The 25,161-nt window shown below is 37.1% G+C and overlaps 1 protein-coding gene and 1 pseudogene across 5 annotated transcripts in view; one reads left to right on the forward strand and one right to left on the reverse strand.

Moving 5' to 3' along the window:
* DOCK10 (dedicator of cytokinesis 10) overlaps positions 1 to 25,161 on the reverse strand; it is a 358,984-nt gene that overhangs the window by 70,204 nt on the left and 263,619 nt on the right. For all 5 annotated transcript variants that reach the window (XM_072617984.1, XM_072617982.1, XM_072617986.1 and 2 more), the window contains exons 19-28: positions 22,871 to 22,963; positions 19,400 to 19,523; positions 18,942 to 19,063; positions 18,583 to 18,669; positions 15,361 to 15,453; positions 14,812 to 14,930; positions 13,092 to 13,161; positions 9,195 to 9,308; positions 5,458 to 5,529; positions 3,042 to 3,188 (exon numbers count right to left, since the gene is read on the reverse strand). In XM_072617984.1, the coding sequence (XP_072474085.1) occupies positions 3,042 to 3,188; positions 5,458 to 5,529; positions 9,195 to 9,308; positions 13,092 to 13,161; positions 14,812 to 14,930; positions 15,361 to 15,453; positions 18,583 to 18,669; positions 18,942 to 19,063; positions 19,400 to 19,523; positions 22,871 to 22,963 (1,041 nt within the window). The remainder of the gene's footprint in view (positions 1 to 3,041; positions 3,189 to 5,457; positions 5,530 to 9,194; positions 9,309 to 13,091; positions 13,162 to 14,811; positions 14,931 to 15,360; positions 15,454 to 18,582; positions 18,670 to 18,941; positions 19,064 to 19,399; positions 19,524 to 22,870; positions 22,964 to 25,161) is intronic.
* Positions 22,080 to 22,180, forward strand: LOC140512909 (U6 spliceosomal RNA; annotated as a pseudogene).

The raw sequence follows: 25,161 nt of genomic DNA on the forward strand, positions 1-25,161 counted from the left end.
GCTCTGTGACCCTGGGCAAGCCACTTAACTTTCTTTGACTCAGTTTCCTCATCTAAAATGAACCGGAGAAGGAAATGGCAAACCATAACAGTATCTTTGCCACCAGCTGGGACACAGTTGAAACCAGTGAACTATAACAATTGTTTTCCCTTATCTTGAGTGAAAATTTGCCACCTTAAACTTCTACAAGTTAAACAAGCCTAATTCCTCTTGCACAGACAGCTCTTCAAGTATCTGTAAAAAGCTGTTCTTTCATCCTCACCCCATCCAACACCTTTCTTCTCTATGTCAAACATTTCCAGTTCTTTCAGCTGCTCCCCTTATGGTATCATCTCTAGGTCCCCCAATATTCTGGTTGCCTTCTCTGAAGACTTTTCTAGTTGTCAAAGTCCTTCCTAAAATACAATACCCAGAATGGATCAAACAAAATTTCAACTATGGTCAGACAAAGGCCAGGATACAGTGATAGTCTCACCTCACCCATCTTGGACAATACATCATTCCTAAAACAGGCTAAGATCCTATTAGTGTTTTAGCAAGTGACGCTTACATCACACTGAATTAGAATTCCATTAAAAGCCCCATATCTTTTCCAAACAAACTTCTGTCTAGCCACATCTACTCCATCTGGCACTTAGGAGGTTGATTGAGCTCAAGTGTAGGACTTGACATTTTTCACTATTAAATTCCATCTTATTCAATTCAGCCTTCCAGTCTGCTGCAATCTTTTCGGATCTTGATGCTGCTTCCTAATGTGTTAGATATACTTCCTAGATATATGCCACTTGACAGTTTGATAAGTACCTGTGTCTTCATCTGAGTCACTGATAAAAATGTCAAACAGAAAAGTATAAGGACAGATCCCTGGAGCATTCTCAATTTCTTCTCTTGAATACATCCTTCTAATTTACAATGCTTTTCTCCTTCCTCTTTACTTATTGCAGTCTTCCTGAATAAGTTACACTTATTTTTAGAACCATATTCTTATCTTGAACCTCTTCTGATCAAATTTCAGTAATACCTATGAGGTCATATTTATCCCCAAGTTATACTCTTTAGTTTATTTTGTTTTTTTTTTTAAATAAGTTTTGTGAATGCTTTCTGTTTTTATATCACAGCCTTTTTCTTTACAAAAACTTTTAAATTTATGGAATAAAACAAATATTTCCATAACAACGTTATACAGCAAAAAAGATGATTGCACATGAAACCATAGATCCACTATATACAACCTGCTATTTCTGTTAAATACATAACAAAGTTATCATGCAAATTTCCTTTCCCTCCCCCTTTTTTCAAACATGACACACCTCCTTTAGAGTAAAATCTTCTCTTGTAAGGAAGAATACCAATTAACCAAAAATAACTAACGATGATTGCACTTCGTGCATTTGTCTGTAGACATGAGAGACTTTGGCTCCTTCCTTGGACTTTGGTCTCATAAATTATTGGTTGTTTCTACAGCTATTCCTATTGTGTTCTAGCTGTTATGCTTTTTGGCATCTGGCTAAGAAGATAAAAGTGTAAATAGCTTTCTCCTTTTTCTTTTTCTGGTTCAACCTCCAAGTATAAATGAAAGAAATACATTTTACCAAATTTGTTAGGTTTAATCCATCCATGGCCCCAAGTCCATCCCTTACGTATATTTAAGCTATGGTTTAAAAATCTAGATCCCGTTTTCAGTTCCTATCTCCCGTAACTAACAATTTACTTCCCAAATCTACCTTCATCTTTTCAGCATCTGCTTTCAAATGGAAGCAGTGATGAAAACACCACCTATACTCCTAAGGTCTTTAGTGACTTGATTAGAATTTCATTAGTTCTACCCTAACCCTAACTATAGTAATAACTATTAGGCATGTGTGTGCGTGCATGTGTGCGTGCGTGTGTGTGTGTGTGTGACAGAGAGAGAGAGAGAGAGAGAGAGAGAGAGAGAGAGAGAGAGAGACAGACAGACAGACAGACAGACAAAGAAAGAGAGAGAGACAGAGACAGAGACAGAGACAGAGACACAGAGACAGAATGAGGAGTAGTCATATATTTGAAAGAAGAGGGAAAAAAGGATTAGAAATGTTTTGTTCATTCATTTAATAAGGTACACAAAAGCAAAAGACCTCTTCATCCATTATATTACATTACATCCAAAATGTAAGAATGAGAAAATAATATCACATGAGGATTGTTTTTATTGTCTGAACCTGTGACTTCAGCAGTGTAGGGAACTCCCAATATGAAAATTCTCTCCATTAACGCAGATAGGCAAATTACTTGTAATTTACAGTATTAGAGAATTGCTTAGGCATGCAAAGGTTAACTAACTTGCTCATTTCTTAGAGGCAGCATAGATCAGAGGTAAGACGTGGATGCAGGTCATCCTGATTCCAAAACTGGACTTTCATTTTTTATTGCATGCTATTTCTCTGCCTCCAAATGAAAGCATTTTATTTTGAGGATGCAACTGGGGTTAAGTGACTTGACAAGGATCACAAAGCTAGTAAATATCAGAGGCTGGATTTGAACTCACATCCTTCTGACACCAGGGCCAGTGCTTTATCCACTGGACCATCTAGCTACACCAGCCATCCATTCCCTTTTTGTTTTAGGAAGTATTTTATAAGGGAGCTGTTGGACTAGATTGGACTTGGCAATTGTTAAGGCTTGGTCCAGTTCTAAAATTCTGTGATACTATGCATATCATAGGAGGAGAACGCTGACAAGAAACAGATTTTGGTAACAGTAAAACAGAGACCCTCTGTAGTCAGTCCCTTTGACATGATATGACCATCATGTCTGGTGGATTAGTACCTGATCTTTTCTTCACTGAGACCTTAAAACAACCTGAAAGCAACCACAATTATGTAAACACAAGACCAAAAAAATTTGTTGTATAAAACATCACCTATGAGCAAAAGCTCTTTATATGTTTACATGGTCAAAAAGGATCTGCAGCTATAAATGCTCTAATTAGGAGTTGCTCTGTGGGATGCTGAATTTGCTATAGCAAAGGTGTCAGCAGAACCATAACCTGACATTTTATTTACCTTAAGAAATCTGGCGACGCTCTGGTTTGCTCTTCTTGTTTCTTCAAAAGCATCTTTGTATTTCCAGCTCACATGGTCTGAGATGACCATTACTAGTGCGTCCAATTCACTTTGGTAAGAGTAAGGAAACCTTTGAGCTCGGGGGAGCTAAGTAAAGAGCATATTACACCATTAAAATGGAGCATGTGTATTAACTCAACCTAAAATACACTCTATCATTATACTAATTTCATGTAAGGGCCTGAGTGTTGAAATTCGAATCATTGTAAGCTTGGGATTCAAATTCTTTTTTTATGTTCTTTACTATCTATGGGATCTCAGGGAAGTCTCTTCCCTCTCAGGGTGCCATCAGTTTCCTCATCTGCAAAATGAAGGGGTCAGATTAGATGGTCTCTGAGTTGCTTCCTGTGCTAGAATACTCTAATTCTAATTAACTCTATCTTGTTATTTTAATTAATCCTAATTATCTAATCCTGTATTAACTAATATTATTTTGAAGACTATAAGAACAAGAAAACATATCTTTTTATTGATCATTCATCGACTTGATTATCTCTATTTAATTTCCAATCCTTCTCATTTATTCCAGTGAATATTTTGATCCTTTTCTTTAGGATCTCCAAGTACTTGATTAAGAATAAAACGAGCATTTAGATACCACTTTAAAGTTTGTGGAATATTTCACAATTGTTATCTCATTTGATTCTCACAACAACCCTGGGAGGTAGGTGTTATTAGTATCCTCACTTTTATAGATGAGGAAACTGAGGTAAAGAGAGATTAAGTGATTTGCCCAGTGTCATAAAGCTAATAAATTTCTGAGGCTAGGTTTGAACTCATGTCTTCCTGATTCCAAGTCCAGCGATTAAAAAGATTAATTTGTGTGGTGTTTCAATTGTATCTTCAAGGTTCCTACATACACCACAGTTGGTTGGGAGGTTCTGCAGATAAAGAATATGTGCCAAAACCTCAGGATGTCTATCAGATGTTATATATTTATACCTGAGAAGATTCAATGGGTTCCTTAAAAGCCCTCCTAGGTTATAGGTTTTAATTGAAGTGGACCAGGAACTCACAGCTCATTCTTCATTTGTACATATTTATCTAGTACATTGTGTGTGTTCGTCCTTCGTTGCTGAAGAAGACAATGCCATCAGAGAAATGATGACATGACTTGCACTTGACTTTGAGTGAGGGCAGCTAGGTGGTGCAGTGGATAGAGCACCAGTGCAGGAGTCAGGAGGACCTGAGTTCAAATCTCACCTCAGACATTTGACACTCACTAGCTGTGTGACCTTGGGCAAGTCACTTAACCCCAATTGCCTCATCCTGGGTCATCTCCAGTCATCCTGAGGACTATCTGGTCACTGGATTCAGATGGCTCTGGAGGAGAAGTGAGGCTGGTGACCTGCACAGCCCTCCCTCACTCAAAACAAAGTCAAGTGCAAGTCATGTCATCATTTCTCTGATGGCATGGTCTTCTTTGGCAACGAAGGATGAACACACACACATCTAGTACATTGAGTTTTAGAGAGGGATTTTTTTTTTCACAATAATCATTCTGGACATACAGTAGTATTACTCTCATTTTCCATAAAGAGGAATCCAATGCTATAGGAGATTAGGTAGTAGCAAGGTAGCACAGAGGATAGTGTGCTGGACCTGGAGACAGGAAGACCTGACTTCAAATCCTGCCTCAAATACAGCTGTGAGACTATATCAAGTCCCTTAAACTCTGTCTGCCTCAGTTTCCTTATTTGTAAAGAATACAGATAAGAATAGACCACCCAGATCTCAGGGTTGTTGTGAGTATAAAATGAGACAATAGTTACATTAGCATCTTAAAGTGCTCTCTCTCTATATATATGTATAAATATACATATATATGCTACCTATATGTTACCATAGTTAATAAATTAATTCATTACCCATGGCTACACAACACTAAGTGTCACAGTCGGCAATCAAGTCTCTCAACTTCCAAGTCTCTCAACTTCTTTCCCCAAAATTATGCTGTGACCGGGGAAAGACAAAGTAACCAGCATTCATAATTGAAATGAAGGAGAGTTGTACCAATCCAGTGTCTGTTTGATATGAAATCACTTAGATAAAAATGTTAAACATTTGGTAATTTGTCTGGAAGCTTTGTCCATATGATATCAAACATGTGGCTATTTATAAATATGAGGATGTCAAGTACTATGTACATAGACTGACTTCTCACTTTTCATTTGGATCTGAAATTGTACATCCAAATTATACGTTGTACAGGCTACCCTGGTTTCTTTCTGGATCTTATCATAGGGCCATATGACACTATAGCTTTTTTTTTTTTTTAAAGAAAAAGCTCATTCCAGAGCATAGGCTCTTTTACTGACTTTGTAAGTGTTCATGCCCATTTGATATCCAGTCTTACCTCAATTTTCTTTGTGTCAACCAAGTGCTGTGCCATTGATTTCAAGATAATGTCAAAGAAGAACCAGGAGTGCTGAAAACAATAAGATACAAACTCATTTCTATGGTAGAAAGCCATAATGCATCCTTCTGCAGCAATAATCTGAAATATAATCTTAAGTACACCCTGAAATTGATTAATAGAGAATTAAATGTGGTATATGGAGAACTAGGTGGCACAGTGGACACAGTGCCAGGCCTGGAGTCAGCAACACTCATCTTGTGAGTTCAAATCTGGCCTCAGACACTTACTAGCTGTGTGACCCTGGGCAAGTCACTTCACCTTGTTTGCCTCAGTTCCTCATCTATCAAATGATCTAGAGAAAGAAATGGCAAACTACTATAATATCTGTGCCAAGAAAACCCCAAAGCGGGTCATAAAGAGTCAGACCCAACTGAAAACAACTAAACAGCAATAAAAATAGGACATGGATGGCATAGTTAATTTCTATGGTTTCAGAAGGTCAGGTATGTATTAAGTTGCCTGACTTTGGAGGTAAAAATCAAATTCAGGGAAACTTATTGCATCTAGCCCTTTCGTCTTGTACCAGTTTTAAGAATGACTGAAATCTTGGTAGGCTTCAGATCTGGCTGTAAGGTGTTAACCATTTTTCTCATAAAAGATTTACTTTCCTTAGGACCTGAATCTTATTTTCAAAGGGTTCCCTTTACTTTAAAAACAAATTTCCCTCTTCAATTAACTTACTAGCATTTAAAACATTTAATAAACACAAAGATTTTTATAGCAAAATAAATTTAACTTTTAAAGCAACAGATAATCATAAGTGTTTAACAGCACTTAGGGATACACTCCTTTTTGTCTCTAAGGAAAATGAAACAATTTAAGGTCATAATCTCATTTCCTTGGAAAGATAGGTAGGATTGAAGTGTACACAATTTACAGACGAAAATAGTCAAGATAATTTGAGTGACTTTAATAATAGTGAATTTAGGCCAAATATTCCAATGCCTTTCTCCATTACTTTTTTTATATTAGACTAGCTATCTTTTGTCAGCTAATTGTAAAGTTAATCCCCATGGTAAAATTCAGTTTTACTTGGTCTACCACTGCATGAAATATTGATGAACCCAACAAAGTCACCTAGACTAAATTTTCTTTTTAATATGTTTTAAAAACCTGAAACAAATAAAAATCTTACCATTGAGGTGACAGTGTGGCACAATGTAAGGTCCACTGGCTTTTGAATCAGAGAACTTGGGTTCAAACCTTGCCTCTGAGGTTGACTTAAGACCTGTGTTACTTTGGGAAAATCACTTAACCTTATAGAACCTCAGCTGCCCCATCTGTAAAATCAAGGGTCTGAGCAAGAAGGCTTCTGGTGTTCTTTCCAACTCTTGATCCAATATCCTATGAACTAAATTCATGTAGCAAAGTTTTACATGGAAATTTACTTAAACATAGAAAATATAATACTAATTTAGCTATTCCCTCTAAATTCCCATTAGAATTTTTGTCCATTCCCATTTTCCTTCATATGATTGTAATTCGTATGTATTCCACTCTTATTCTTCTAATTCTGTTTTTCTTTTCTTTGCATGACTTCATGATGCTTTTTCTAGATTACTTTGTATTCCTCAAACTTGTCAGACTTGAGAACATAACCACAATCCATTTCATGAACAGTACTATGACTTGTCTAACTATTCCTCTATTGCTGTTTTCAATGTATTTTTCCCCACTTACGTGTAATATTTCTATGAAAATCTTTGGATATGAATCTTATTTATTATAATACTTTCAGTATTTTAGAATTATTGGGTCAAAGAGTATAATGATTGTCACAACTTTTGTTGCATACTGACAACTTGATTTTCAAAATATTCCTATTAGCTCTTCCACAATCCCCCAATACGGATTTTCATTGCTTTCAATACTTCTGGCCAGTTTAGTGGGTATAAAGTGGTACCTCAAAGCTATTTTAATTTGCATCTTTTATTATTGAGGCTGAACATTTTTCTTTCAAAATGTCTTGTCAATTATCTTTTAAATTTCTTTTATCATAGTCACTTCCAATTTATTCTCTCCTTCCCCCATATTGTAGAATCCTTCTCTGTAACAAATAAATAGTCAAGCAAAACAAATGGAAACCTTGACCATGTCTGACAATTGGGCACTTTATTCTGTCCTTATAGTCTACTTATCCTAGGCCATCTTCAGTTTCCTGATCTGTATCTTGTCACTGGACTCAGAGGACTCCAGAGAGAAAGTGAGGCTGGTGACTACAGCCCTCCCTCACTTAAATCGAGTTCATTTGCACGTCATGGCATCACCTCCCTGATGTCATGGGCCTCTTTGAGAATGAAGGACAAACAGCAACAACCACTTCTCTGCTGCGAGATAGAAGATATGGCACATGGAGTTTTTTCAGGTGATTATTAACTCTCTGTTTCCTATTTTGAAATTTATCTTTTTGATCAATTTTTCTTCATTGTGGATAAGTGACTAGTTAGCACATTAATGTAACCTATGAGTTGTAAGGCCCAAATTGGGAGGAGTGAAGCCCAAATAACATACGTCCCTCCCTCTTGAAATAGTGTCAAACCTGGTAAAATGCAGCCTTGGCCCATTATAGTTGCAGCAAAGTGAATCTAGGGTCAAAAATTGAAGATATTTGCCACATGATCAGGATTTTTGAAATCTGTCTTCCCTTCATATTTTCCCATTGACAAAGGCAATGACCAATGTGCAAAGAGGGACTTTTTCTCTTGTTTTTTTTGTCTCCAGTGCCTAATATGTAGCAGGTGGTTAGTAAATATTTGTTGAAGGTCAATATTCATTTTAACAGACATTTCTTTAAAATGTGTATATTCTACTCTGAAGTCTTACTCTAATAACTCATTGTAGCATCTGGGGTAACATGGGTCCTCAAAGACTGTGCCAGTGGGACACAAGTTGTAGCAGGTGTAAAACCAAGCTGAAAAGGCTTGGAGTAGAGGTCTCAGGATGGATTGTGTGCTGTCTGAGGACTAGCCTACCTAAGTTGGGAGAGATTCATCACCAGAAAGCTGGTTATCAAAGTATTAAGTTTTGACCCACAGCAAATAAGGATGAAGAGATTACTAAGGTATAGAGAGACTTCATTAGTGGAAGGTGTAACTATGCTGATGAAATAATATTGGAAAAATTCTGAAGCATGCATGCGTTGTTATACACCCCCATTATTATATTTGTATAATGTAGAATTCATAGATTTTTTTTGAAAAATTGGGCTGCAGCTCTGCTTTTATGGGTATAAGAAACTCATGGTGAACAACTTACTCTAACAACACAGGCTGGCACCTTCTCTACATCTTGAAATCTTTTAGAGTTACCAGGGGAACTGAGAAATTAAGTGACTTGCTCAAAGTTACAGTGCCTGTATTTGTCAGAAGTAGGATTACAACTCTGGTCTTCTTCATTCTAAGGCCAGGCCTCTAATAATTAATTGTTTTTTGCTGTAATACAAACTTGTAATAATTTATTCACTTTTCAAAGAGCACTCAAATTCACCTTAGTCATCAATTCAACCATGACTTCTAGAGCCTTTCAATATGAAGTGCATGCCTGAAGCCATAGGTGAATAAGCTTTGTGGAAATCCATTAATGTTATCACTGTGGATCTGCTAAAGAAGAAAATGAAGAAGAAACAGAAACACATATGGTAATAATAGATGAAGCACAATATTTAAATTGCATACCTTCAAGACATGTTTGACTGTTGCTAACTCATTTGATTTCAGAAGACCAGCCATATTCTTTGTCAGTTCCTCATGGACTGTCCTCTCTTTGTATGTTGTAGTCTTGAATACATACTAGAGAAAATCCAAGAAGTGGATGAAATGTGACAGAAACTCCAGAAAAGAATGTTCTTAATTCCTGAATCTAGACCTTGGAGTTATGTGCCCTTTGTAGAGATCTCTATCCAAACCAATGAAGTCCCAACCATAAGAGTCTGACATGCCTTTGACTATTTGCTGCTTTGTGTGAGGCAAGTGGCATTTGGGTCCTTGACCCTTCTAAGTTCTCACCACACGGATACAGAGAAAGCAAGGGTATGACAGACAGACAGAGAGCAATTAAGAAGGCATGGGGAAACACAGAGGGCATTTGACCCACCTACTTGGGGGCACCTTTTCCCCTTCTCTCTTTCAGTGGCAACACATGGCATGGTAGCAACTCTTCATCCTGAAAGGGGCAGAGCACCCACTCAAATGGCCAAGTGGGGAATGAGAGTCCCATCGAAAGGCCAGCAGGGCAAGGTCTACCACAGGCTTAGTCCATCGTAGCCCCATGATTAGCAACTTTAAATGGATGACTCATAAACCTCCATCACTGGTAAAATCATAGAGGTGTCACAGTCACACTTAATAGAACCCATCTCTCTGGGTTGTGAGGATCAAATGAGATAATATACATATAGTTGCTTTTTTGACCTCAAAGAATTGTATAAATGCTGGCTACCATTACTATTATTATTAGTGTATACAATTGAATAATACCTATTTTCATTACAAGAGTTTTGCCAGTGTGCAAAGAATAGCCTTAATTACTGTTTTGTTCCATTGTACTGAAACATATCGATTTGTGCACTAAAATGTGCTTTAGATATTTTGATGCGAATTCCTTAATTATCACCATGTTGCTTACGAAGTAGTCATCAAGAGAAGGCAGAATTCATTTTTCAATTTCAATGTAGTCATGACACTCAGGGTCTTATCCAATGTGCAGAAAGAGAATAGACTTTGACCAGGGGGTAAGAAATACATAGGAAGATTTCAAATATGGAATTTGAATATTATCAGACCATCTGTGATCCTAATAAAGCTTGACTCATCCAAGACTCATTACCGTGAATAAAGGAAAAGCTAACAGACATAGGAAATTATATGGAATTGAGGGAAAGTGTTTTTTTTTAATCATATAATATCACTCAAACAGGGGTAGACTCCAACATAACCTATCTTACGCATGCACGATTATTTAGCTCCAAGCTCTGAAAAATTTACCCCTTTTAATTTGGACTTGAACATGGCAGTGCAATACAGTATCTCAAAGCCTGGAATTGAATTGAATCCACTGTCTGTACACAGTACTTTTGGCTATTGTAAATGGAGTGAATTAGCAGCGTTTGGCATCACTGAACTTGAAATGGTGTTTATTTTTATCTTTGCATAATTATTAAAATACACAGAAATTCCTTGGCATTTCTTTTGAGGAATTCAAGGCACTTCAGAGATAATCCCTCATTTTTTTCAGGACATTCCTGGGTGGTAGTGGAATAATGATATTAGAGTAAATTTCAGTTCCACTTCCCCACACCAAGAGGAAATAAAGTTAGATGTGGGGGACCTAATGATTCTTCATTAAGCCAAGATTTCAACTCCAGAATCATAGACTAAGCTGGAAGGAAATTCAGAGATCACTTAGTTTGACCTCTCACACGAGAAATGTGAGACCCAGAGAATGTTAGTGACTTGTTCCAGGTTATATAATAATTAGTGGTGGGGCTAAAACCAGAACCAAGGTTTCATAATTCCCCAGTATAGTGACCTTTCTAGACTGGAAGCCAAATGGATTACATTTATTTTAGATGTCTTTAAGTGCTTTAAAAAATCTTAAGCCTTGACATAGAATAAAAATTTTATGTGAGGGACTTGGGGATTTCAGCTATGGGAAGACTAAACAAAATCAATCATGCTTATCCCAGAATGAGTTGGACCAGACGAGAAAGCATTGGTCTCTGATGCCTCATTCTTGCTCTCTTAGACCTTCAAAGAGAAAGATAAAAATCTGAGTCGGTGAGGTTCCCAGAACTTCATTACTTTCTCCAGAGGAAAATCAAAATTTTAGCTTGTTCTATATTTAATTCTTCTTTCACTGAACCTGAAGAGGGCAACGGAAAGCCATATCTTTGTAGAAATGTGGAAAGGGGAGGGGTGAATTAAAGAACAGGGAAATTGACATTTCAAAGCCTTCATATGGAAGAGTCAAAATTCTTTCTATTTCTTTGGCCTTTGGAGGTTGACATGCCAAACAGAAGTAAAAGTAGTGATTTGAGGTTAGGAATCTTCTAGATGATTTTGAAGTTATATTGTACCTAAATTAATCATAACTTTCCCCAAACACTTTTAGAGTATAACTTGACTTATGAAATCAACAAACTTTTAGAAAATTAAATTATAATATAATGGTAGTAGAGGAGTTTGCAATGCAAAGGAGCCTTGTGATAGGTTTTCATAATTTTTTTTAAGCTGAATAATCCATTTACCACCCTCCCTTTACCCCACCCTCTACTCCCACCTTCAGGACAATTTATTACATGTTTTTTGAGTCCAGATCTGGGCATCTCATGTTTTCTTAAAGACAGACATTCTTATTGTTGTGTATTTTTATTGCCAAATGACACAAAAGATTTACAAAAAGCTGGGAGAATTTGTAGAGTAACAAAAGTAGCTTCCTTATTTTATAGTGCCCAGGCATAAAGTCTTTAGAGAGCCTTTCTGCCATTGCGCTGAAAGAAGGACTTGCTGGTCTACTACATTCTGTTTCTACTCTGAAGACACTCAGAGATAGTGCGGTTTGGTGGACAGATGGCTGACCTTAGGAATTAGGTCAATTTGGGTTCAAATCCAGCCTTTGACATGTGTTGATTATGTGACTCTGGACAAGTCATGGCATCTCTCAGTGCCCTGGGCAACCCTCTAAGAATACAGGTTACATCTAAGTTGTGATCTGCTTTGATAGAGGGTGTTTCTACATTAGGGGTATCTTATACTGATTAAATCATGACTGGACTATTTGTTTTCCTCAAAAAAAGCCATGGAGTCCTATCTCTCTCTATATCCTAAAAGTATAGAACCATTGAATTCAATGCCCTATTCCATTTAGGTTTTTATCTGGACAGCAACCTGGTGCTGATTGGATGGTGTATGCATATATGTATATAAGTTTGGAGGAAAGCCCATTTCTCTCTCAATAGGCCTATTATTCCTACTGATTAAGGTACAATTGTCTATGTTATTGCTATGATCTTGCAAAACATCATCCCAAGTTCATTGGCAGGAAAAGAAGCCAACTGGGCAATGGAATCTATAGATCCCTGAGTGAAGGCTGGAAGGAGGACACTGGGAAAAGCAATGCACGTGATGGGATGGGCAGATGACTCATGCTAGAAGAGAAAGTTTTTAACATACCAGAAGCAGGTACAAATATACAGTTACTGGGAAAATGAAAAAAAGCCTGAGAAAACAATAAAAAAGAACTAAGAAAACATTAAAGAACATACAGCATTCAGCAAACCCACAGACATGTCTCTTCAATTTTACAATGAAATTGTTGATTTTAGCTTATAAAGGAGAAAACCTTAATTTCTCTCCCTCCCCCATATGAATATATTTACAAGTATAAAGCTATACACTTCGCTAGTCAATACAAACAATGGAACTCAAAAAAATTAAGGTGGATGTTTTATTGAGTCTGACGGTCAGGGACTGACCTGTTGAAAAGAAAACAGGCATTAAGCATCCAACACAGTAAAGGGGACAAGGTACATACCATGCAAAGGCATGGACAAAGAATGAGAGGACGTTTCATACCTTTATATAAGATTTGACGGAGTGGTCTAGCTGCTCCTCATGGCATTTACTCACAATATCGGTTAGAACCCTGAAAAATCAAAGTTATTTATCTCTCTGGAAGGTAGAACAAGACAGTTCCAAGCCCACAATGGCATAGTCAAGCCAAAAGTGCCCAACTCAGTGCTTTCCTCATAGCAAATACTCAATGTTGAAGGCACAAATGAGTTGCCCAGCAAGAAATATGATATTTATTCTTATCCCTTTTTCCCCTTTAGTCATTTATAACTTGTTAATCCTGGAAGCAAGTATGATGCTGCTAATGCCTGGGTTCATAATAGGGTCATCTGGCTTGGGAGGTGAATATGATAACTGCCATCTTTGATGGAGGGACTGCGAGACAGCCAATGGGATGCTGGCACTTTCCAAATTTCCAAGTCATTGCCCACTCTCCTAGATGTGCTTCCTTTTGTCCAATTTTCAGGTGTTCTGTGTAACTGGAAAATATATCAATTTAAAAAGCAGATCTATGAAACTGGGGTAGGAAGCCTATAAGGAACATGAAGGAGGGAAAGATGAGGGTAGTTTTCCAAACTAATTCTGAAGGCTGCCTGCTCTGCACAAGGGTCTTTGTTTGGTTTGGTTCTTGTTTTGAGCAGATCTGTTATGTTATTGTAATAGGAACTTTCTTTGAGAGATTTACCATAGCAGGTCTGCACCCACTCTGCAACTGAGAGTTTTAACGCACTGACAGGGTAAATGATTTACCCAGAGTTGCACAGTCAGTATGTTTTAGAAGGTCTTGAACCCAGGTCTTTTCTTGTATAATTTTATTCTGATTTTAAACAATCAACAGACAAATCAACTTAATTGAGCAAAATTCCTGCTGTTTGATAAAGGAGATGATGATGATGATGATGATGATGATGATGATGATGATGTGTGTATGTTGTGCTGTTGGGTCAGGTACATCAAAAAAAAAGGGGACCCCAGGCTAGAGCTGTCATAGACAAAGGTCATGGTATCAGTTACACTGCATGACGGAGTCTTCAGAAATGTAAGATGATGGCAGTTTGAAAACACAACCCTGCTGTACCCTCTGAAGTCAGTGTCCTGTAGCAAAGCACTTATCATTCCACCCTAGTTATGGCCCTAAATTCAACAGCACAAATGTGTGGCTGCATGACCTCTGGCATATTTTTTAAGAACCCTGTATCTCAGACACTTCATGCATGAAGTGAGTGTAAACATATCTAGACACAGTCTAGAGTATCACTGCACTATTAGAAATTTTAGCCCTCAATACCAGGAAAATATTTTAGTGTCAACATGTATCTTTTTTTCAGAATGCCAGAATAGTTTCTTATTCTAAAAAGGCATTATGATTTAATCATTAATTCAAAAATTGCTTCGAAAGAGGAAATTGTTTTATAGAGCTATATTTAGACCAGACTAGTGGACTGAATATGTGGTAGGGTAATAAAGGAAATAATGAAGGTAACTATGAAAGAAGTTATCATGAATAAGTGAGATGGATACCATTTTTATAATAATAATAATATTGAGAATTCATCATACCTATTATATGAAAACGCTTAGAAAACAAATATTCCATTAAAATATTTGGTAGAATTCTCTATAAAGCTCCTCATTGGACCACCATTACTGTATATACAACTATTCTGAAAACTGGACATCATTACTTATACAATCTATTTTTATATGAGTACATCACAAATACCTGGTAACAGTGGTGGTAATGTCATCTTCTTCGTTCTGAACCAGAACCTTGAAGAGTTGATTCAAGATTATGGGAAGAAAACTCATGATTGCATGAATCTTCTCTACATTCAGCAAGTTCTATAGTAGGTAATAAATCATGAGAAATGACACTGATAGGTTTTAAAGAAAAATATAGCCATCATTTTTCAAAACAAATTTGAATACGATGATAGACATGACTGATCATTTCAGATCCCCTCGCATGCACCCCATAAGCCTAGGGACAAATTCTCAACTAAATTTTTGCTGATTGTTTAAAAAAATTTGGACTTTGACTTTCATTCAGGTTGGATTTGGATATGATTAACCTGTATTCTACTTTTCCCTCTTCCCCAAATTGAGAAAGATTCAGGAATGGTATGGAAGAAGCATTATTTTCCTGACTTGATGTTTCCCAAAATTTTGTGCAAATTCTCTTTTGCTTATTTTTCCAGTCTAAGCCAAAAAAAGGGAAAAGCTAATCTTATTTATTTCAACATTCCAGACAATTGACTCTAAGCTGACTCACCTTACAAGAGAGCACAAAATTTGAGGTAGGAGGCTGAGACATATCTTTTTCTCTTTTTTGGCACTGCTGAAAAAATGTATTCACATGTGGATCCTAAAATAGCAGAAAAGATAGCGACCTCAGGATTGAAAGTTCTAGGAATTCATGAATTGAACTGAAATAGAATGAGTTCCCAATTCCAATATATAATAATCATTGAAATATTAGTTCTTTATCCTGAAACTCATTACTACATTATTACTTCGAAAAGTTATTTAGCCTGAAAATATAAACATATTCAAAAAGGGGTTGGATAAACACTAGGATAGATTTTTTAATTGTGTTTGTCCTTTGTTGACGAAGATGACCATGCCATCAGAGAAATGATGACATGACTTGCACTTGACTTTGTTTTGAGGGACGGAGGGCTGTGCAGGTCATCAGCCTCACTTCTCCTCCAGAGCCATCTGAATCCAGTGACCATCAGATATTCATCAGGATGACTGGAGATGACCCAGGATGCACTGGGAGACCTTGGGTCCTTTACACCAAGGTTTTTGCAGGCGCTCACTTAGGGTGAGGTAATGCCCATTCATTGAAGAGGCCTGTTTAAGAAGTAGCCAGGACATGACCCCTTTAATGAGGACAAGAAAAAGAAAGACATCAGGCTGGGAAGGAAACAGCAGCAGTTACTATTGATAATCCCTCTAAAGCCAGGAGGGTCCAGAAGAGCCCTTAGGCAAGGCCCACTGGCATCCCAGCTTCAGAGAGCAGTAGGTGTAAGGTTTTAGGACAGGACAGGAAAGGAAACTATCCAGTAAAACCCAAGTCAACTGGACATCTTTTGGCCATCCAAATTTACCTGGAAGGGGAGGGGGAAGCAGACAGGAGAGGAGGAGCTGAGTTACCCAACTAGCTAGGTCCCCATTCAGCCAGCTGCATCTACTCCTGTGAGTGGATGTGATTTTTTAATACATTATAAAGAGAAGTTAGTAATATTCAGAATACATTCCTAAACTTTAAGAATGACAGAAAACTCCTATCATGTTTTCTGCACAAAGTACCCAATGGAAGGACTATATATCCCACTGTTTTTTAAATGGTGGGTTCTTTTTAAAATGTATTTTACCACACTAGCAGATACACAACACATGTGACAAACATCTGGATACCTGGGGAAAAATGCTACAGACTTACATATGATAACATATGCTGGAAATACGTTTTGAAATAGTCTGACAAAATGCATACAAAAATATCTAGATAAGTAATGAATTTATTTTAATTTATTTTATATACTTATATATAATATAAATTATAATATATGTAATATAAATATAAATTATAATATATAATATAAATATAATAAAAATACAAATATAAAAAATAAATGTATTTATTTTAATTTCACTTAGATGCATGAATCATAATATAGGAACAGCCTAATAATTAAGGTTTTAAAAAATATTTTATGAATCACTGGCAGGTTATAGGTGAAAAAAAAAAAAAGCTGCTCATTGGGACCTGTGAGAAGTTTAGGGTCATTGGAAAAATTGAACAATTTTTCAAATGTTATGTAGCCTGATCTTGGGCAAGTTCATGTCCAAGATATTTGTTCTGCTGGATCAACTCAATGGATTAGCCAATCAATCAGTCGGTGCTTGTTAAGCTCCTACTAGTTATCATGCTCTGTGCTTGATGTTGGGATACAAAGACATAAATGAAACAATCCTTGCCCTTAAGGACCTTTCATTTTATTTGGGGGAAACAATTTATACCCATTAAAGCATATGCAAAATTAACATGATTTTCTAGGTGGGTAAGGCCTGGAGTCGGGAAGAACTGAGTTCAAATTCAGCCTCAGACACTTCCTAGTTGTGTGATCCTGCGCAAGTCACTTACCACTGTTTGCCTCAGTTTCCTCATCTGTTGAATGAGGTGAAAAAGGAAATGGCAAACCACTTCAATATCTTTGCCAAGAAATTCCAACCCTCTTTTCCTCCAAAATGAAAATTTTTGGACACGACTGAACAACAATTTTAAGGGAAGTCGGTAGCAGTTGGCGGGGGGGCATCGAGAAAGACTCTCTATAGGAGGTGTCACTGAAACTGATCTTTAAAGGAAATTTGGGGATACTAAGAGGCAGAGGTAAAGAGAAAGTGCATTGCACATGTGTGTGAGTGTGTGTGTATATGTGTGTGTTTGTGTATGCCTGCTGAGAGAATATTGTACGTGAGGGACAGTGAGTGGCCTAGATTTGCGGGGCTGTGGAGCTCATGAAGTAGGATGTAACATGCCTGGAAAGATAGGTTGGAAACAGATTATGAAAGGATTTAAATGCCCAAAAGAGGAATTTACATTTGATTTGAGAGAAAATGGGGAGCCACTGGAGCTTAGGGGAATGATGTGGCTAAGCCTGTGCTCTAGGAATATCATTTTGGAATGTGTGTGGAGAAGGGATGAGCAAAGAGGTGAGGCAAAGGGACTAAGGATGAGGCTTTTCCCATAATCCAGGCTGGAAGGGAGGAAGGCCTAAAGAAGTCAGGGTGGTAGCCAACAAACCACATGTCATAATCCGGATACTATGAATTTTCTATCCATTTTGCTTTTTCTATTATACTTTCAGAAATGTGGCTGTGAATCATGCAGTACTTTATTCTCATAAGCATTGCCATTATTGGAGAATAATAAGGCAAAGGAAAGACACAGGGTAAACGTATACTAGCTACAACCCATTACCAATGATGCCTGGTATGAATTAAGGAGCATAAAAGATATCGTTACAGGGCAAAAAAGGTCAGAAAAGGAGGAGGGATCATTGTACAGTATTCATGAGAAAAACAACAAATGGGCCGGTCAATGCTGTACTGTTCTCCATGACAGGTGAAATTTACACCAAGATTCTTCATACTGTAGTCAGGTTGATAATGTACCATAACTGCTGACATCGGTGTAATTCACCAAAGAGAAGGGGCCTTGAATGGGACTCAGGGGTGGAACTTTTGTGCCAAACTTATAGTCTATAGTCTGAGAAGGGGAAGGGGCTTCTCTCTGAATGAATGAGTTTTCATCATAAATTACATAAAAAACTTTAGATAACTCTGCAAAAAGACAGAACAAAGGTTTATTACAGTATATTCTTTTAATTCTCAGGAAATTTTACTGATACTGAGGATTTCTGAAACTTCCTTAATATGATAAATAGCAATGGAGATAACAGAACATTAAAGAGAATGAACTTACCTGAGTATTCACTGTTGATACAACAAATGTTGTTACTTTGAAAAGTGGTTTCCCACCATCTACCCATTTAAAGTCACTCCCACTGTGCTGCAACACAAAGTTTGTGGATGTTATTGTCACAGTTATAGCTTCCCACAATGCAGGTTGTTTCATCTTTCAATAGAATTTGCTACGAAGATTTGTTAATGTTGAGTTGTAAGGAGAAGAAAATACTGACTACATCTGACAGTATGTGGCGAAATAGACCAATGATGTGATGGAAAGCACTTTCATAACAAAAATATTTCTAATATCAATAAACCAACCCTGAGAGACAACAGAACTTCTGGTCCTTTGAACATCAATGACATATAGAATACCTTTCCAGTTGCAGAATCTTGAAGGCTTAAGTAATTAGGAGGCAGAATGGTTGCTACCGGGATATTATATTCTTTAGATGTTAGCTGATCACCTTTCATCAAAGGAAGCCAAGCATAGCCAACTGTTCAAGAGAAGAGATATAGAAAACTTTTTTGACCAGGAGTCAAAGACTTAGATAGACAGATGTAGATCATTTCTTGAGAGAGAGTGGTGGTGGACTGAGAATGCAGATGGAGACAATATATATTTCATTTCTTGGACACAGCCAAGGTAGGAATTTGTTTTGCTGGACTCTATTTGTTAAAAAGCAAAACAAATTAAAAAAAAAAACTACTTATGGCTTCTGAATAGTTGAACTTTACATAAAATAATTCAACACATCCAAGTCATTTAAAGAACTTTTTATTTCACACAAACAACATGAACTTGTGTCTCTATGTAGGACTTTGCTTTGTACCTGATGTCTCCAGAGCCTCCTTCTTTTTGGCATTAGACTTTGCATTGATGTCGCATGTGATGTGATAAAATGAAAACAAAATGTGATGTTTCTCATGGAGTTGTGTGGGCAGCTCAATTTTCACCTGCAATGTAAAGGAGTACTTAGGATTTCAGAGTTAAGTTATTTTTCTAAGAACAAGGCAAGGGAAATAAAGTGGCAATTCTAGCTTAATAAAAACTGAAATTCATGCTTAGGTTAGGATAGGGATTGGACCTGTCATTTCATGGTGCAGGGGATAGAAAGTTGGGTCTGGAATAAGGAAGACCTGAGTTCAAATCCAGACACTTCCTAACTGTATGATCCTGGGTAAGTCACTTCCCCTCTGTTTGCATCAGTTGTAAAATGGAGATAGTAAGAACACTTCCCCAAATTGTAGAGGATCAAATGAGAAAATTATAAAGCTAGTTATAGACATAAGGAACTGCCAGGTAAGGAAATTTCTACTAAAGTAGGTGAATGCTTTAACTCTAGTTTATAGATTAGGCAGTTAGGTGGTGCAGTGGATAGAGTACTGGCCTTGATATACTAGCTGTGTGCCTCTGGGAAAGTCATTGAGCTTCTGTTTACTTATGGGTAAAATGGGAATAATGATAGTACTTACCTGCCAGGGTTGTTGTGAGGATACAAAGAGGTAATAACTGTCAAGTGCTTAGTACTTTGTACTGCTATGTTGTAAGTGCTATACACATGTTAACTATTATTCTTATTCTTATTAGAAGGTACTGAGGGCACTGCGATTTGCCCACAATATATATCAGGAGGAGGGTTTAAACTCAGGTATTCCTACTGCAAGGCTAGTTCTCCATTCATTATACCAGGCTATACCTCTCATCTGTATTGTCCTGATGTGACTTTCAATCACTGTCCATCAATTAATTAGACAAATAACCAATCAATAAATTAATTAATTGATTAATGATTTCTTTTGCTACTTTTATACTTTCTTCTCCTTTTAAAAACATTTTATTTTATGAACCTTGTAGGACTTAGAAGGGGATTTACATTTTGCAAATGAGGAAATTAAGGATCAGAAAAGTTAAGAGACTGGTCCAGTGTCACAAATCCATTAAGCTGTCTGAATCCAGTCTTCTTGAACCCAAGCCCAGGTCCCTATTCACTATGTCATGGTGCCTCTGACACAGTTTGGTTAGGAGAATCTGGCTAAACTTTTTGACCTAAAGCTCCTATTTACAGAAAAGGCACTGCTCTGTATTGATAGGAGTTTCCACATGTAAGAGTTTCCTAAAGGCTGCAGTGTATAGGGCAGTGTATAGAGCGACAGACTCAGAGTCAGGAAGATTCACCTTGGTGAGTTCAAATACAGCCTCAGACAGCTACTAGCTGTGTGATCCTAGGCAAGTCACTTAACCCTATTTGCCTTAGTTTCCTCATCTGTCAAATGAGGTAGAGAAGGAAATGGCAAACCACTCCAGTATCTTTGCTAAGAAAACCCCAGATGACAAAGTCAGACATGACTGAAAAACTACTGAACAACAACAAAATTAATGAAATGGTGGAATCGGTTTTAATCCTCATTTTGTAAAAATGCAAATTCTCTGTTTAATGTTGTGATAACATTACAAAATCAGGCGAAAGCATTTTGACTAAGGATAAGGCTTACAATAAACAAACATACAGATAACTTGTAATCCCACACTGAATCATTCAAGGGCTTCTTAAGAAATATTCATTGATTAGGTAACTTAGGTTCCAACTGGCCACTTGGGAGAATAATGTGCTAAAATTCCAGGAAGCAAACACCAGATCTTATCAAAATATCAGCGCTGGACCACAGAGATTCGAGGGTAACAAAAACCAAAAAACTCCAAACCAAATTAAACCAAAAAACCCCCCACCAAACAACCCCCAAACCTGATTACCAAATGATTTGTTCTGCTTTCAATTATGACATAAAATATAGGAACAAATTTAGCATGGTAATTAGAAATAAGCTATGTTGTATCAATATTCTGTATCTAGGAACATTCTATTTATGCCAGAGCAAAATCTCAAAAAAGATGTGAAGTATATTTTCTGATGGTATGTACTATTGAAAAAAAAATATTGCTTAATTTAGAAAAGGACAGGATCTTAGGAACTTTAAACTAGGAGATCTGTCCTAGGATACTGTGCAAGGTTACTTGCATTTAGCTGACCATGAGCAACATTATTTGCAATTACCTTTTTATGACTTGGTAAATTAGATATTTATAGAATTTGAGAATTGGAAGGAATCTCAGCAGCCTCATAGTCCAAACCATATACAAAAGGAATCCCTGAATAACAAACCCAACCAATGATTATCTTGCCTCTGCATGAAGACCTCCCAGGACGGGAAATCTATCACTTACTGAGGTAGTCCATTCATCCAATTTTTGGACAATTCCGTTTGTTAGGGTAGCTTGCCTCTTTGCAATTTTGCCCAGGTAAGTCCTAGGGAGTTGTCCAAGGCACTGAGAAAAGTGACTTGAGAAAGGTTTCACAGCTAGTGTCATGAATGTGAAATCATGTCTTCCTGATTCTCAACCCAGGACTCTACCCATTTCTCCATGTGACCCATGTCTTAGCCCTCCAAATAGCCCAACTGGCTAAACTTGGATTTTGGTGCTCGACTTCTATTTTCTCAAAATTCAATACAGTGATTGCTTTGGCAGCACGTATACTAAAAATGGAATGATAACAGAGAAGATTAGCATGGCTTCTGCTCAAGGATAATGAGCAAATTTGTGTTCTATTTTTAAAAAATCAAATTACATAGATGTATGATAATATGATAGTATTAAAATCAGAGTTTTATTATTAGCAGCATGTTGAAAAAAGAGAATTTATAGGTCAACTGAGTGATAATCTATGTTGTGATAGGTGGTGTCTTTTTTCGTTTGTTTGCTTGTTTCCATGACCTATGAATGGGTGGGGGGATGATCTCGCTGTGGAAATGAGTGACCTTCTTTTATCACAGCAATTTAGCAAGTGTTTCTATTCATGCCCCACTGAGATCCTTCTTTCTCCTGTTCCCATCCCATTCCTTGAGTTCCAATAGGTGGGCCTATGAAAGAGCAACAATTCACCCTTGGGAAGTTGTTGGGATTTTTGTGATTGTCAGGGATTGTGGACTTCTGGTCTATGAATCTCTAGTCAAGTAATTACTGGGCGTTAACTAGAGTGAGGGGAGGCTACTAGAATGAGGATTTATATCAAGGAATGAGAAATACAATTTCAAGAATTCTGAGTTTCTAAAATACTGGATGCAGGGATGACTTCAGTGGAGATGAAAATCCTTGTTAAAACAGTGGCTTCTGCCAGAGACTCATGGACACGAGCTATCATAAGTTTTTTCTGCAATCAAGAAATCATGTTTTTTAAAACACAACTTACATATCTCCTGGCCTTATTGACTAATATCTAGGATCATGAAAAGAGTGGACTCACCTCATCAGAGAAGTCAGGATTCTGGGAATGATGGAGCACTGTTGTGTAGGCTGCAGTAGTGAACAGTGGCCCTCCGGGTTTTCCATAAATACACTGTTTAAAAAAATTATTGTTGAACAAGCATAAAGGTCTGTTTTAATTCTACAACAATCATCGTAACTGACATTTCTGCACCACTTTAAGGTATGCAAGGTGTTTTGCATACATGGTCTCACTTGATCCTCAAAACCATGTGAGAGAGATGCTACAGAGATTAGCTTCATTTTTACACATGAGAAAACTGAGGCTTAGAGTGTGGAAATGATTTTCCTTTGGTCACACAGCTGATAAAAACAAGAGGGGTAGTTTCAAATAAGTCTCATTTCATTCCAAGTCCAGAATTCTTAGTTTTTCTTGAGGGATAACCAGGTATGTTGGCCAGCAACTTTTGCAGACCTTAATTTCACAGCTGTTAGTCATGTTTAGATAATTTCTAACCCTCCTTTCCTATTATCTAATTAACTAATTAATTTTGACTATCAATCTGTCAATGGCAGTACTCCCTTCTTATCACATCTCCAAATTTGACATTATTTCAATCTCCTGAATATGAAAAATCTCACAATTTGACTTTGAACTACAATTCAATTTTCAACTTTTCTCCATTACTGTTTGGTTTTTTTAAAATTGCTGATGGCTTATACTTTCTATTTGGCACCTATTGTCCTCAGGATTTCTTTAGTTCTCACAAACACATGCATTTAAGACCTGGCTTTACCCTTTAACTATATAATTAGCTATAATTAGCCTTAGAACCCTGAACAAATCACATAACTTTTCTGAGTCTGAGTCTGATTTTATAATCTATAAAACAGAGATATAACCTAACCTACTTTCTCCACATGTTAAAAGGATTAGAGATCTCAGAGAGCAGAGGTTTCATTCTTTGAATTTATATGCCCAGCACATAGCCCTGAGTGAAGCAAACAATAGGCACTTAATAAATGCTTGTTGAATGTTTGATGTGAAATCTGAAAGCATTTTGTAACTACAATACACTACAGAAATGCAAGCTACTGACATTACTGTCAGTTCACTAACATTCAGCAGCATGCCACTATTCTAGATAATTCTAAAACCTGCTAAAAATTACTAATCGGGGCCCAGAGTACAGGTGGTCACCCATGTGTGGAATATACTCCAACTTTACCTCTGCCTCGTGCAATTTCTATCTTCCTTCAAAATATGACTCAGATGCTCCTATCTTCTGCCAAAGCATTTCCTAACTTCCCTAGCTGCTAGTGCTTTCTACCTCTGGCAATTAATTTGTATTACTATATTTTTATCTGTCTACATATCTCACTCCATCTTCACTCCCAGTAGTATGTAAACTCCTTGAGGATGGGGCTGTTTTGTCGTTGGCATTAGATCTCCATGCACCGCACAGTGCCTTATATGTAGTAGGCACTAAAAAGATTTGCTGAATTGAATTTCACAGTGAATTTGGAATACAGAAATGGCAGCTCCCCCTGCTACTCCAAATCTAAGGTGGTGCTTTCCCCCCATTTCAATTCATGCTACAACTGGATTATTTTCTGGATTTCCTGAAGGCTGTTTACACAGAAAAAAAAACCCAACAAATTTTCTTTGGCTGTATTTTCATAACCTTAAAACTTGAAAAATATAAACAAATGGAACCTTGAAAAGATATATTTGTCTACATATACTTCAATAATTACGTAGGGTAATTTACCAGATTCTATGTACCAAATACATTTTTATTGATCCTTTAAAATCATATTAACAGCACCAGAGACATAATTTCACATTCTAACTTCAAAACCACTTAACACAGAGTTCCCATTTGGCCCCACAGGCATGCCTTCCACAAGTGAATGGGTCCAAATGGTCTATTGTGCTGGTAATCAGGCCATTGTAGGGGCAGCCTCTGCACAAAGCTTTGGAAGTTTGGCCCACTGAGCAGTATTTTAAATCAAACATACAGGAGGTGAGAGCTGGGCTCTTTTCTGCTAAAGGGCAACTACTTCTCCAGGGGAAGCTGTTCACATTCATTTGAAACAAGGAAATTTTCATTTTCAATCATTTCAAGTCAAGCAGGACCTTGAGGCTGACATTTCCAATGGCTCCAGCTAATAACTGCTATTTTAAAAAATTCATTTCAGGGAATCGGAAACAAATGTATTAAATTGTTCTTTTTTCAGCTAAATTCAAATAAAATATCCCTCTTTGGTTTGAGGAAAGTATGCTGCTTCTTTCCCACTTTCTTTATATTCTCTGACTCTCTGGTGTCT

This window comes from Notamacropus eugenii, chromosome 6 (assembly GCF_028372415.1).
Source record: "Notamacropus eugenii isolate mMacEug1 chromosome 6, mMacEug1.pri_v2, whole genome shotgun sequence".
NCBI lineage: Eukaryota > Metazoa > Chordata > Mammalia > Diprotodontia > Macropodidae > Notamacropus > Notamacropus eugenii.